The sequence below is a fragment of the Hippocampus bargibanti genome, linkage group LG04, assembly GCF_051943395.1.
Source record: "Hippocampus bargibanti isolate YZ-2025 linkage group LG04, ASM5194339v1, whole genome shotgun sequence".
NCBI lineage: Eukaryota > Metazoa > Chordata > Actinopteri > Syngnathiformes > Syngnathidae > Hippocampus > Hippocampus bargibanti.
This window is the reverse complement of record NC_142737.1, coordinates 33,282,032-33,297,527: the sequence shown is the minus strand read 5'-3', so window position 1 is coordinate 33,297,527 and position 15,496 is coordinate 33,282,032. Positions and strand designations below refer to the sequence as shown.

General features: G+C 44.7%; 2 protein-coding genes and 1 pseudogene across 2 annotated transcripts in view; all 3 read left to right on the top strand.

Moving 5' to 3' along the window:
- The window catches only part of LOC148899815 (uncharacterized), a 121,504-nt gene that overhangs the window by 40,346 nt on the left and 65,662 nt on the right, over window positions 1-15,496 (top strand). The gene's annotated exons all lie outside the window — the stretch shown is intronic.
- LOC148899820 (uncharacterized) lies at window positions 1,079-2,662 on the top strand (annotated as a pseudogene).
- LOC148899819 (uncharacterized) lies at window positions 5,542-11,150 on the top strand. The gene is given in 3 exon segments (XM_088995285.1): window positions 5,542-5,965; window positions 9,785-10,962; window positions 10,964-11,150. Coding segments are annotated over 3 exon segments (1,359 nt in total). The 5' UTR covers window positions 5,542-5,838; the 3' UTR covers window positions 11,018-11,150.

Below are 15,496 nucleotides of genomic sequence, written 5' to 3'. Positions count from 1 at the left end.
TCTCCGAATCTGAAGCCATTGTTTTGATTCTCGAGCAAGGCAAGACGTCTTGGCGTGACGTGCCTCATTTTGAAGTCATTTTTAATGGTGTTTTTCATTTGACTAAAAATATCAGCCTGCCTGTTTTGGGTATTTTAGATGCTATAAAACGTTTTTCTGATGTCAGTGGGAAACAAAAAAAAATGGTGCTGGTTGTCCTTTAAATGTAGTGTGTACAAACCTCATAGCACAGTAAGTACACTACAACCCAATTTATTAACTGTCTTTCAAATGTGAAAAATATCCCTGCTAAGTTAATAAATTTGTCTCAAGGAATCTGCAAGATATGGCGTTTACATACTATTTCGCAGATACTTGGAGGAGGAAATGGAAATAGATTAAAATAACATATGCACTGTGATTTATCAAGATTTCGTCTGTTTTTAATAAGTTTCCATCGAAGGGGCAAAGTTAACCCATTTTTTTTCCTAGCGGTACCATACGGTACTAGTGAAATTTATAATAAATATTAATTCATAATTTCATATTTGTTGTGCAAATCTCGGTCAAAACGTTTTCAGTACTTTAGCAGAACTCCCACCTAGCTTGTCAGTTTGGAGTATAATCATAATGTTATTTATTTTGTATTTTGAGATGTTTTGTACTGTAATAAAGGTTGCAACAGATTTAATATTGTTTTAAGAAATATTATTACTTTTGTATTCATATTGTCCTAGTGGTACCATATGGTACCACCGTATTTCTCAGAAATGACGCGGAATAAAATTGTTTTTTCTTCATAACTAGTTTAATTACCGTATTTTCATGACCATAAGGCGCATATAAACGTCTCAGATTTTTTTCAAAATGTGCAGTGCGCCCTGTAGTGCAGTGCGTCGAATGTGCGGACGTATTAGAGACCACCACGAGGACGTGGTAGAGAACATGAGGGGGGTGCGTGGGCGTGGGTTGTGTATAAAAGAATTGGTACGTATGTGCTTTATGCAGAACATTGCTGTTCGAACAACCCTGAAAATGGCAAAGAGACATGGTTATGAAGTTCAGTTTAAACTGAAGGCTATCAGCTACGCCGAGGAGCATGGGAATCGAACCGCCGCAAGAGAATATAAAGTTAACGAGTCGATGGTTCGCAAGTGGAGGAAGCTGGAGAACGAACTCCGACAGGTGAAGAAGACTCAGCTGAGTTTTTGCGGACATAAAGCAAGGTGGCCGGAGTTGGAGGAAAGACTCGAGCAATGGATCGTCGAGCAAAGAGCGAGCGGAAGGAGCGTTTCGACTGTCACCATCCGACTCAGAGCAGTAACGCTAGCGGAGGAAATGAAAATTGAACATTTCCGAGGAGGCCCGTCTTGGTGCTGGCGTTTTATGAAACAGTGCCATTTTTCCATCCGGACCAGAACTACGGTTGCGCAGCAACAGCCGGCGGATTATTCAGAAAAGTTGGCGAACTTCCGATCCTACTGCGAGAAGCACATCGCCGACAAGCGCATCCAGCCGAGCCACATCACCAACATGGACGAGGTACCGCTAACTTTTGACATCCCGGTGAGTCAAACGGTGGAGAAGAAGGGAACCAGCACGACGGGGTATGGTGTGAACCGGCCGTTCAAAGTGAGGCTGCAAGCGGCGTGGGAGCGATGGATGACCGAAGGAGACCACAGATTCACGAAGAGTGGTAGGCAGCGCCGGGCGAGTTTGCAAATGGATTGTGGATGCTTGGGCTAACGTGTCTACTGGAACGGTGGTTCGAGCTTTCGGAAAGGCCGGCATTATTTCCGAAGAGCCACACGGCACAGAAAGTAACTGACAGTGAGGAAAGCGAACCTGCCATGTTGGATTTAGCGCAACTGTTCGATTCTGTTACCGGTAATGTGCTTGTTTTTGCAATGCCGACGCCTATTGAGCGATGATTACAAAATGTTTTTAATTTCTCTCATCTCATTTTCCGTACCGCTTATTCCTCATTAGGGTCGCGGGGGTTGCTGGAGCCTATCTCAGCTGTCTTCGGGCACGAGGCCGGGGACACCCTGAATTGGTTGCCAGCCAATCGCAGGGCACACAAAGACATACAACAGTCACTCTCACACTCACACCTAGGGACAATTTGGAGTGGTCAATCTGCCTGCCATGCATGTTTTTGGAGTGTGGGAGGAAACCGGAGGACCCGGAGAAAACCCACGCGGGTCCGGGGAGAACATGCAAACTCCACACAGGGAGGCCGGACCGGGACGCGAACCGGCGACCTCTGCACTGTGAAGCCGGTGTGCTAACCACTCGACTACCGGGCCGCGAACAGAATTTTAGTGTGATAAACACCAACAAAGCACCCCACCAATCCCAGTTAAGTGATGAACACCTCAGGTCTGTTCTGAGAATTGCTACAACAAAACTGACACGGGACTTTGATGCACTGGCAAAAACGGGCGATCAACAACACTGTTCCCATTAAAGTCAAGTGAGTAATAACACCGTCATGCCTGTTTATGTTTATGTTTGATATGTATGCATCTGGTGCTAACCCGGCCCATGTGACAATTTTTTAAGTCAATGTGGCCCCTGAGCCAAAAAGTTTGCCCACCTTGATTTAGAACAATCGATGATGTCACTCTTACGGCAAACTCAGCGCTGAGAGGGTTTTTCTCTGGTATGTTGTCTAATCTCAGACTTTTTCTCCTTCTCTAAAAAGTTCAATCCACATCAAAATCAAAATCTGTTATTTTTCCATTTGTCTGATCCTAAAACATAGCATCCTAGTCAGCAGTGGTTCAGGGACGTCATGGTGTAATGAGCACGTCTACTACAAGCTAAATGTTGAAACCAAACACGAAGCTGTAGCATCCATTGACGAAAAGAGATTGTCTCACATCTCCTGTCCCACATAAATCCGCTTCAATTCCAAGCCGCGACAGTTCCACATACATCCACATTATATTAGGTTCGATTAGATTAGCCTTAATTCGTCTAATCTGTGGAGAAATTTACATTTCGCAGCAACAAAGTTATGAAAGGTAGAAGAAAGGAAAATATTTGAAAAACAAAGTACAGGAGCTGCTGCAAAGGCAGCCACTGGTAGAGCCATCTTGAAGTCAAAACAACAACAAAAAACAAATTAAAAAGTTTGTTTATTTATTCGTGTGTGTGTGTGTGTGTGTGTGTGTGTGTGTGTGTGTGTGTGTGTGTGTGTGTGTGTGTGTGTGTGTGTGTGTGTGTGTGTGTGTGTGTGTGTGTGTGTGTGTGTGTGTGCGCGCGTGCGTGCATGCATGTATGCGTGTATATTTATTTACTTATTTATTTGGTTTGGATTAGCCTTTATTAGCCCATTTCACGGTACGATCAGAGCATTGTCATCAAATGGTGAGTATAGTTTTTGCTTTTTTGAATGTTGCTGTGCCGATGACCATTTTGTGTTTGGGAGCCTTTTACTGAGCGAGTTGCTTGTTCTGTAGCCACAAAGGGACATAAGTCTTCTTGTGCCGGTCCCAAGCCCGGATAAATACCGAGAGTTGTGTCAGCAAGGGCATCTGACATCAAAGCTTGGCCAAAACAAACATGCGGATCAAACCTCTAAAGATGGAGGACACTGATTTGCTGTGGCGACCGTTTGAAGTGAAAAGCCCAAAGGAAAAGAAGTCTGATCCTAAAACATGCCCAGAATCGAGCTGCTGAAAATGTTCTTTGCGCCTGCGACTTCACAGCCGCCATTTTTTGGAGTACAGTATGTGTCGTTACCTTCACAATCGGTTGGTGGAAATCGGTCGTTGACACTCTCCTCGGAGACGCGATTATGCGGCAAATTGCTGACATCGGCCTCTTCCTTTTTAATGTGGAGGACTTGTGGATAGTCCAAAGCGGAGCTCTCCGATTTCACGTCTCCGATTAGCTCATTCACGTCTGAAAGAAAGAAGTGAGAGAGTGTTGATGTGGAAGCAGGTTCGGTAAATGACATTCACATTGGCTCCAGTATCCGATTTGAATTTGAGATGAATGTCCTCCACTTTCAGTGTAGTGATCCAAGCTTTTTCTCCTCTTTCATCTTTTACAGAATTCACATAAAGTTCCCCCACTTCATAATGATCATCTACTGCATCTACCTTGCCTTTCATTTCTTGGTTCCTGCAGCAACGAGCATCGTGATTTGCTTCGTCGCCGTTTTTACATATTTTCCCATATGCTGCACACTGCTTTAGGGGATGTTGCGTACCACAATGAGAACAAGATTTTTGTTTGAATATTCTGTTTTTCTTGGGTTGTCTCACTCTTGCTTTCATATCTGCAGCCTTGTTTTTGTTTGTCTTTAGCCTGTGATTTAACAGTCTCAGCGGCTCAACACAGTGCTAAGGCTTTTTCCAGGTCCAGATCTGATTCTCTGAGTCGCCTTTCTCTCAGTTTATTGTCTGTAATGCCACACACTATTCTGTCTTTGATCAGTGATTCTGTTCATCCACCAAACTCACATGTCTTTGATCTGTTTCTCAGCTCATTTGCATATTGGTCACTAGTTTCTCCAACTGTCTGTACACATGTGAAGAATCCGTGCCTTTCAAACATCACATTGTGTTTCGAATTGCAGCAAGCTTCAAACGTTTCCATTATTTTTGAAAGCTTCATCTTGTCATCTTCAGCATCAAATGTGAAGTTATTGTAGACCTCTAGAGCTTCCTCTCCAAAACGTGCAATAACATGGATGCGTTCATCTTCACATGGCTTTCATCAGCTCCAATCGCAAACAAATACAGTTCAAAACGTTGCTTAAATCGCTTCCAGTTTTCAACCACGTTACCTGTTAGCTGCAGAGTTGTGGGTGGACGAAAAGCTTCCATTTTGCCGTTTTCTAGCGGGGGTTGTGCTCAATGTCTTATTCTTTTTCCACCGTGGAATCTTCCGTTCCAAGTCCTTTTATCGTCCACGTATCTTCCAGACCAATTCTGACACCATGTCTTGCTTTGTGTAAGCGGGTTCAGTAAATGATACAACTTCTGGATAGAATTGATGTTCTTTAGTTGGAGGGAGAAGGCAATTGACATGTGCGTCTCTCGTCGGCTCTCATCAGACTGACTTGCAGCAGCAAGCTTCTTTGGTCTACAGCCAGGCATCACTAGTCGAACAAGCAAATACGATGTGCTCATATCAAGACATGCGCTTATCCGATTCAAATTTCCAAACAAGGATTTTTTATTTTATTTATTTGGATGTTTTTTTTTTTATCTCACATCGGATCAGAACGACAGTCCCATTGTTCGATACTTGAGGTGGTTTTGTGTGCCTTCGACCTGGTCTGGTTGCGGCGGGGTTGTTTTTATTTAATAATGTAAAATTGTCATTTTTGATTGAGCGTTTATGTTGAGTTTTTTCTGTCTCTCCTTCTTGCTATTCTGAAACCGTTTTCATTCTGTCTGAGTGAACGCGTCGTTGCCTGAATTATTTGTCAACATTATTTTAAATCCAAACCGCTGACGGCTTGAAATACTTTTATTTCGAAGGTGGTGAACGGGGTTTACTGTGGACAGATTTCCGGGATGCAGAGTAGTCACAATCGCTGACTTGACGCTAGCTCCGACTGCGGCGCAAAACGCGGTCGACACCCGTTGACCAAATTCTCTCGAATTTGTCGGCGACGTGCTCAAAACGCCCACTCGGAGCGCCCAGCACTATCTTGCTCGGTTGGAACATCTTTCGTTTAAGCTTGTGTCCGATTAAAGTCATCTCGGTCTCCGTTGGACCTTCGAGGCTTTGTTTAGTTTAGCCGAGTTTGCTAGTAGCTAACAAAGAGGCCCTCGTGCTCAACGCATCGCTCCGCAGAGATCGTAAGCGAAACATTTTGGAACTGTCGTGTGAACAATGGACGCAAGAAGGACACCAGAAGACGAGAAGGACCTTTGTGAAGAAAAAGAGGACCACAAGGGACAACGTCAACTGCAGGACGCCATTTTGAGGATGCAGCCAAGAATTGTTCTTCACAGATTAGGTTGGCTCTTAACTGCTCGTCTCACTTGTTTTCAAGTCTTTTTGAACAGGCTTCGTGTATTGTTTTTTTTTACACACGCGCTCAAATAAGTAACATACAATGGTTGTAGGAAATCACAAGTGCGAAGGCACAAAGCTCTCATCACATATTTATTGAATCAAACGTCTCGAAACTTGTGCGACATCAGGACTTTTGTTTCTGACCAAACCGATTCTGACACGAAGTGGCTCTTGTAATGGATGGAAGGATTTGCCTTTACAAGTCTCGCAGTGGCAACATTTACATTTCACAGCAGCAAAGTGATGAATGATATGAACTAGTGATGAGAAGGTGTCTTCAGCCGTCATCTGTACAAATTTGAAGGTGTCGGACGTTTCGCCTCCTATCCAAGAGGCTTCGTCAGCGAACTAAAGTCTGACTGGTCGTATCGGCCCTACTTATATATCCCTAATGTCCAGACATTGCGGCGCCGGACACAGCTATGATGGGTCCCTACTCTCAGGTTGGGGGGAGCAGAGGACCCCTCCCTGTGGCCCCACTGATTGTTCCTACATTCCTGACTAACGACTGGCCTATTTCCCCCACTCCCACTGGTATCACCTCATCAGCATTTTAGCTTTACTCTCAGGTGTCTCCGTGGGCACAGGAGACTGGAAGGGTTTTCTCTGGAGACAACCTGGTTGGATCCACCAGCGTTTGGCGCACCAAGGTGACCAGGCTTCCGGAGTCCAGCAGGGCTTCAACATCCTATTAATTCACTGTCACTGGACAGGTGGGGGGTCTTGTTAGTGAGCTGTCACTACCCCCCAGTAGGGAGGCATAGTGAGCAGGGTGGAAGAGTCAGCGGTCGGCATGGACTCTGTCGTTGGTTTTCCACACTGCCGTGAGATGTGTCCCGTCTCTCCGCATCTGTAGCATCGTCTGGGCTCAGTGCCCCTGGGTATCTGCCACTGCCTGGGTGGGCTTCTGGTGCCGCCTGGAGCTATCTTGGCTGTGTTGGGGGGCTTGGACGCCTTTGTGCGGGCCATTCCGATCCTGGATGGGGATGTGTTGCCGGTTTCCTTCCTGGTTGTTCGCAGCACCTCCGCTGTGGCCTGGTACTGTTCCACTGCTGCCACTATTTGACAGGCAGTACTCAGCACCTGCTGGCTGATGATCTTTTTTGCCTCATAGGGCAGGGCTCGTAAGTAGCGATCCACGACAATGGCCTCGACCACCTCAGCTGCCGTGCTCCTTTCCGGTTCCAGCCACTTCCGGGTGATGCGGGCCAATTCGTGCATCTGTGCCCGTGGAGGTTGGTCTGGCTGGAACGTCCAGGTGTGGAAGCGCTGCGCCATTCCGAATTTGGTGAGCCCATGTCTGCTGAGAATTTCAGCTTTTAGATAATCATAGTCTTCTGCTCTGTCTGCGGTCAAGTCCAGGACAGCATTCAGTGATTCCCCTGTCAGGAAGGGTGCAAGCAATCCCACTCACTGCTGCTTGGGCCACCTTTCTCGAGTGGCTGTTGCTTCAAATGTATGCAGGTACGACTCAATATCATCCGTCACCCCCATCTTGGCTAAAAAAATCACCCGCCTTCACCCGGGGAATGTTCTTGGCGGCCATTTGTTTTTGCAAGAGCAATTCCTCTGCCTTCAGTTCATTTGCTCTCTTTTGCTCCTCTAGGAGAGCCAAACTGGCCTGATATTGGGCTTCCTGACTTGCGAGAAGGGTTTTCAAGATATCTTCCTTTTTTTTGTAATTGAAGATATTTTCAATTTAGAAAAAACATAACACAAACCATCTATGCCCATGCACTCATTAACGCTTGTCCAGTGCCCGCATCCTCCACCATATGTAATGTCACGAGAGGCTAGCTCTCAGCGGGACAGGACAAGGAGCGCAATGGGCGACAGGTTTGAATGCAAACAAAGGTTTTAATAAAGGTTTTCAGGGGGGAATTCACAAGTAATAAAGGCAAGAATAGTCAAAGTCAGCTTTACTGTCAAATATGCTCATATGCATGACATAGCACAGATGAAATTACTGTCCTCTCGGACCCAGCATGCAAGGCACTTATAATTACTTTAACAAACATAAACATGAAAACGCCAATTTGCCGGGAGAGGGGAGCCGCTGCGTGTTCACGCGCCGCCATCTTGGGAAAAAAAAAAATTGAAAAAATAACAAATATGACAACACAAAGACACAGAGTCATTCATTCTTCAGGACTTGCTGTACCCTCTTTGTGATGACATGAAGCAGTTCTAGTTGAAAGAGGAGAGGATCAAAGCATCCATGTCAGCAGTGGATCAGGGACGTCATGGTGGAATTTGTACGTCTACTACAAGCTAAATGTTGAAAGCAAACACGAAGCTGTAGCATCCATTGTCTCACATCTCCTGTCCCACATAAATCCGCTACAATTCCAAGCCGCGACAGTTCCACATACGCATCGGCGCTCTGCGCTGACGCTGCTTTCTTCTTATCGCGGGCTCCTCAAGCCATGCATCCATCCAACCGCAGACTGTCCAACAGCACTGACCTTTCCACTGAACAAAGCGGGGCTGTGAAGATGCTGCCCATTACAGGAGCAAAAAAGCACAATGGCCCCAGAGCTGTCCAGCGATGGTAGTCAAATGGCTCCGACATTCCTCCCATTCAAAAACAGTACTGGCATATTCATGCTGCCGAAAGGCGCATGAATATGGCTCATGCTCAGGCTCAGCACAGTCTCCTCTTTGATGATTGTCGTGGCCAAAAATGCTGAAAAACAATCTGTATTCGTTCCACGTGACGCACAACAACATAAAGTGACAAAAGAAAACACAATAATAGTGTCTCTTTCAATATTTAAATCATAATAAAATATCTTCTGAGGTGAAACTGAAGACGGAGTTCTTTTCCAAGAGTCTCCAGGCCTCACCCCTCTAGACGTCCTCCTCATGTAGCCTAGCCACCTTTAGCAAGGTGGCTAGGCTTTAGCAACGACTCGTATTTGCTTGTTCGACTATCAATGCCTGACTAGAGACCAAATGGAGCATTCACTGCTTTGAGTCAGTCGCTCTCTCCCTCCCTGTTTGTGTTAGTGTCTGTGTGGCGAGGAGTAGCATGGACAGAGATGCGCACATGAGAGGCAGAGATTCTCCCGCAAGATCAACCCGATTAAGCACAAGTGAACACACACAGTAGAGAATAAGAATAATAATACATTTAATTTCCAAGCACCTTTCAGAATCCCTTTGGCTGCACCATGTGAACCAAGAAATTCGCCCAAAAGACGCATGAGACGTCGCACACGCAAAAAAAACCTTTTGCTTGCTCATCGTAGCCTAGTTTGAGCAGTTTGGACCAGCACATCCAGACGTACAAGGATGAAAAAAGCTTTATATGCTTCGTGTTCGGCAAAATGTTCTCATTGAAGAAGTTCTTGCACACTTGACGCATATGGGTGTGAAGCCCTTCGGCTGAGAAAGCACGCGGGTGCTATAGGCTGTGTATGTGAGTGTGTGTGGCTGGGGGAAGCAAGTGTGCGCGCTGAGACAGACAGACAAAGAGAGAGATTGTGTTTGCACGAAAAAAGAAGCACGTCTGGTAAAAGCAGCACTTTTCTCAGTGCCTCTTTTATGATCGAAACAGAAACACGTTGGCTGTGAGAGGTGGAAGCAATGGCCAGCAGCTCGTGCAGGCAAGACAATTTTTCTACGCCGGCGTCAGTCTTGAAATCAACCACGAATGTGATGCCGTTCATGTCACATTTTGAGTGGTAATCTGAACTCATTTAACTCTTGGTAACTTTCACCATAATTGCATATGTGTCTGTCTTTTTGTGTCATGCAGGCATCAGCGAAGATGCTTGTCCTGTGCGGCTGAATGCAGAGCCCTCTCACTTTGAAGAGGAAGAAGAGGAAGCCCGCGACATTAAAAGAGAGGAGGAGCCAGAGCACCCTTGCACCAAAAATGATGATGTTGAAGAGTGTCACGGTGATCTGATGTGTCCCACTGACAACAAACACTGCAAATCTTCTCTGTGTGGCAAAACGTTGACTGATCAGAGTCGAATGAAAAAGCATGCGAGAACCCATACTTGTGAGAAATATTTTGCCTGCTCAGTTTGTGGTCAAGCATTCTCAAGGAAGAGCCAGTTAATTCGCCACAAAAGAACCCACACTGGTGAGAAACCATTTTCGTGTTTAGTTTGTGGCAAAGGATTCTCTCAGAATGGCAATTTAATTCGGCACACAAGAACACACACTGGTGAGAAACCTTTTTCCTGTTCAGTTTGTGGCAAAGGATTCTCTGAGAAGGGCCATTTCATTTGCCACACAAGAACCCACACTGGCGAGAAACCTTTTTCCTGTTCAGTTTGTGGCAGAGGATTCTCTCGAAAGGGCACTTTAAATAGCCACACAAGAATCCACAGTGGTGAGAAACCTTTTTCCTGTTCAGTGTGTGGCAAAGGGTTCTCTGAGAAGGGAGGCTTAAATAAACACACAAGAATCCACACTGGTGAGAAACCTTTTTCCTGTTGTGATTGTGGCAAAGGATTCTCTAAGAAGGGCAAATTAATTTGCCACACAAGAATCCACAGTGGTGAGAAACCTTTTTCCTGTTCTGTTTGTGGCAAAGGATTCTCTAAGAAGGCCAATTTAATTCGCCACATAAGAACCCACACTGGTGAGAAACCTTTTTCCTGTTCCGTTTGTGGCAAAAGATTCTCTCACAGGGTCTCTTTAAATAGGCACACACGAATCCACAGTGGTGAGAAACCTTATTCCTGTTCAGTTTGTGGCAAAGGGTTCTCTGAGAAGGGAAGCTTAAGTAAACACACAAGAATCCACACTGGTGAGAAGCCTTTTTCCTGTTCAGATTGCGGCCAAAGATTCTCTGAGAAGTGCAATTTAATTATCCACACGAGAACCCACACTGGTGAGAAACCTTTTTTCTGTTCAGTTTGTGGCCAAGGATTCTCTGTGAAGAACAATTTAATTCGCCACACAAGAACCCACACTGGTGAGAAACCTTATTCCTGTTCAGTTTGTGGCGAAGGATTCTCTGAGAAAGGCTCTTTAATCAGCCACACAAGAATCCACAGTGGTGAGAAACCTTTTTCCTGTTCAGTTTGTGGCAAAGGATTCTCTCACAGGGTCTCTTTAAATAGCCACACAAGAATCCACACTGGTGAGAAACCTTTTTCCTGTTCAGATTGTGGTCAAACATTCTCAAGGTAGAGCCATTTAATTCGCCACACAAGAATCCACACTGGTGAGAAACCTTTTTCCTGTTCAGTTTGTGGCAAAGGATTCCTCAGAAGGGAAGCCTAAGTAAACACACAAGAATCCACACTGGTGAGAAACCTTTTTCCTGTTCAGATTGTGGTCAAACATTCTCAAGGAAGAGCCAGTTAATTTGTGGCAAAGGATTTGCTTGCAAGGGCTCTTTAATGAGCCACACAAGAACCCACACTGGTGAGAAAACGTTTTGCCTGTTAAGAATGTGGTCAAAGATTTTTAAGGCAGCATCACTTAAATGCACGTGAGAATCCACACCGGTGAGAAAGCTTTTGCCTGCAATGTTTGTTGCAAAGGATTCTCGAAGGGCATTTTAATTAGCCACACAATAATCCGCACTGCTGAGAAATATTTTGCCTGCCCAGTGGCAAGCAATTCTCCCAGAAGGGCCAATTAGTGTAATTAACCACACAAGAATCCACACTGATGTGAAACCATTTCCTTCTCTGCTTGTGGCCAAAGATTTTTTCTGAGGGGACTCCTAAAAACACTCGAACTGATAATGGTGAAAAACTCATCCGAGCAGACTTTATCAGGCTGATTCTTAATTATTTACATTCTTTTTTTCCCCCATTGGTACATTGAAATCATTTTTCCCAACTTTTAGTTATGGTGATTGAATGTAATTTTTTTCCACTCATTTGTACCATCGTTCACTGTACGGCACACTGTGTTGTGAAATGTGTTTAATCATCTGTTAAATAAAAACAAATATTAACCCGAAAAAAATGTCCAGGTGTAAATGGGCAAAAAAAACTACTATATACTGTATAGGAAGGCGTTTTTCGCCTGAAAAAAACAAACAGCCATGTACAGCAAGCTTGTTAAACTCAGGCCCGCGGGCCATCCTTGGCCCGCACCACAATTATTTTTGGCCTGCACTACAATTATATTTGGTCAGCGAGATGATCTCTAATATGTATTACATCTGGCCCGCCGGCCTGTATCACAGAGAGCACGTACCACTAAATGTGCCTACACATTGAACGCGTCAAGCGCTGGGTGGCGTCAGCGCAGCCATTTATTGTGTATGTGCGATGTCAGCGGCAGAGCGCCACGCAAGGGTGGCGTTTGACGGCCGATTCAACTCATTTTTTATTCAAGCGTCAAATAGCTGTGACGACATCTTCTGTTCGTGTCCTAAAAACACATACAAATGGCAAATGGAACAGGCTTGATGTGTGACAGCCTCCATGTGTGCCAATCGTCCCGCAATTGCGGCAGCATTTTTCGACGAGTGCCGGAAGTGTCTGTTTTAATTGCCGAAAATGCCACGGCATTGGCGATACTCGGGGCTTGAAGTGTCTGCATTTATGCCCGACGATTTGCTGATTTTCAAGTCCCAAAATGTCGATTTGAACTTTTTAGCAACCTATTGCCGTTTGGTGTGAATAATGCATGATCAATCTCCAAATGGAGCTTATTGAGCTGCAGTGTGCTCAAGTCAAAATATAACTGTCGGTGCTGCGCAATTTCCACCTGACCTCCCTGAAACGCTTCCCAAACTCCGTGCCCAAGCTGCACAAATGCTCTTGATGTTTGCGAGCACATACCTGAGCGAGCAACTCCTTTGGTTCAGGAAGATGAACAACACACCAAATAGGACTGGTCTGATTCAGTCCTGAGGATTTTCTGTGCGCAGAGCCTGACTCCAGAAATGGATGCACTTGCATGTCAAAACCGATGCCAAGTATCTGGCTTGGACACACGTGCAGCATCAGAGTCACTGAGCAGTAAACAAAACTAAAATGGATCAATATGATTTGATGTAGGTTTACAATTCAAATGAATAAAGTTCAAGATATTGAAGCCTGATTTTTTTTCTTTTCAGTTTTTGTCACGGTTTGCAAGGTGGTGATGGTGGTGGATCCCAAAAAGGGAGGAAGGAGCAGCAAGGTGTATTTGACAACTTGTATTAAAATCAAGTCAGCAGGAACAAAATCTTAAACATCAAATTCATTTGAACAGAAAAGTACAAAGTATCAAAGAAAACCATGAGTAATAATCTGCCAAGATGAAACAAACCTGTCAAAGTGAAGCAAGCACAATGAGTCGACACCAAATGGTCGTGCCAGGAGTCCTTTTAACTGCCACTGATTGAAACTACCAACACCTGTGCAGGGAGGGCCGACAGCCCCACCCTTTGGTCGCCAACCAGAACGTGACAACTGGCCATATAGTTATAATGCATCTTAATTTGACTGCAATATGATGTTTTGTTAATTGTAAAAGAATAGTTTAATTAAATAACAATTTCAATAAAATGTAAATGAAATTGGACTTCAATGTTAAATGCACATAAAAAAATGGCAAAACAAAGTATAATTTGATAAAAGATTAACACAAGGTTGAATATTAAAATAAGGCAATCAGAAGGTGCCAAACGCATTGTTAAATGCCTTTGATGTGGTTGCTGTAGGCCCACTCGGCCTTGTTTGGTGAGCCCGTGAAGCACAGAAATCCACAGTGAACAAGCAAAAACGCATTTAAAAAGACAACAGGGGCGTTAAAGGACACGTTCAAGGACAGGCCGACGAATAGGAAACAACGTTGCTTTGATTCTATCATCCAATATAAAGTTAATGGTGGAGAACGGTGTGGTGTATTAACCACAAAAGTTATAGACAGGTTGTTTGCATGCACAGACTTGCCATACCTTGCATTTGTCATCTACTTTGCATGTGTGTAAATGTTCCACATTCATCCCCATGTCGGCTGATGCAACAAGTCGCGGTCAATACAGATTACCAAGGATAACGCGTCTGCTTCGTCACAAAAACGCCACATCTGGCGACGAGGAAAATTGAATTTTAGGGTAGAAGAAATACTCTAAAGCAGGGGTGTCAAACTCCGGTCCTCGAGGGCCGCAGTCCTACATGTTTTCCAAGTCTCCCTGTTCCAACACACCTGGGAGACTTGGGAAAACATGTAGCACTGCGGCCCTCGAGGACCGGAGTTTGACACCCCTGATAAAGTATAGGGAGGTAAGATGGCTTACTTTTCACAACGACCAGACAAGTTTAAACCCGAAATTGATTCGTGGTCTGCCTACGTGGAGCGCACGGAACTGTTGTTCGAGGCACAAAATGTCGACGACTGCAAGAAAGTTCTCGTTTTATTGAGCTTAATGGACGCATCAGCATATGGGCTTCTACGTAATTTAGTGCAACCTGCCAAGCCCAGAGATAAGACTTTTGCGGAAATTGTATCCACATTGAAAAAATACGATGAGCCCAAGTCGTTGGTGATTTCGGAGCACTTTCGGTACCGTAAATGCGCACAGAAGAGCAGCCCGACGGTGACGGAATTTGCCGCTGAATTACATCAACCTGGTGTACGAGGTGTGATTTCGACGACAGACTCAACAAGGCTCTACATCACAGGTGTCAAAGTCAAGGCCCGCGGGCCAAATCCGGCCCGCCACATCATTTTTTTCGGCCCGCGAAAGCAAATCAAACTTGTTAAATTCCATGATGATTGCTAAAATCTGAGCTAAAATTTCATATTTTTGGATGTCAACCACAAAGTCATTTTTCTTGACTTCAGATTTGAAAACGAGTTATTCATTAATTTGCTGTGTGCTCTATATGTAATATTTGAAGGGATTTAAACATTCTAATGGGTTCCCCAAATTCATAACGGCCCTCGAGAGGAAACCATAACTACAATGTGGCCCGCGGCAAAAAATGACTTTGACACCCCTGCTCTACATGATGGCTTCGTCAATGGAGTCGCTTTGGAGGCCTTGCAACGCAAGTTACTCTCGGAGGATGGCCTGTCGTTTGCGAAAGCCGTGGTGCTTGCAGTCAACATGGAGACTGCCCACCGGGATGCACAGCAGTTGATGAAGAGGGAAGTCTACAATTGTAGAACCAAAGGGGAGGAGCGCGCCAACACACCAACATCGATGCTACAGATGCAAAGGCACAAACCATCGTGCAAATGACTGTTTCTACAAGAGTTCAAAATGTCATCACTGTGGTAAAGTAGGTCATATTCAAAAGGCATGTCGGGCTCGGACACAATCATTTAAAGTTAACAAAAAAGGGGTGAAGATTAACAGAAATATAAATACTAGTAAAATGACTGGCTATGTGCAAACTGACGAAAAAGATGATGTTCCATGTTACAAGTCCACGTGTATAGTGCTAATGGCAGCCAGAGATCATATAAGTCAGTTTTTGACATAATAGGAACAAAGATTTCGATGGAGATTGACACCGGCGCTGGTGTCAGCATTATCTCTGAAAATGTGTATGAT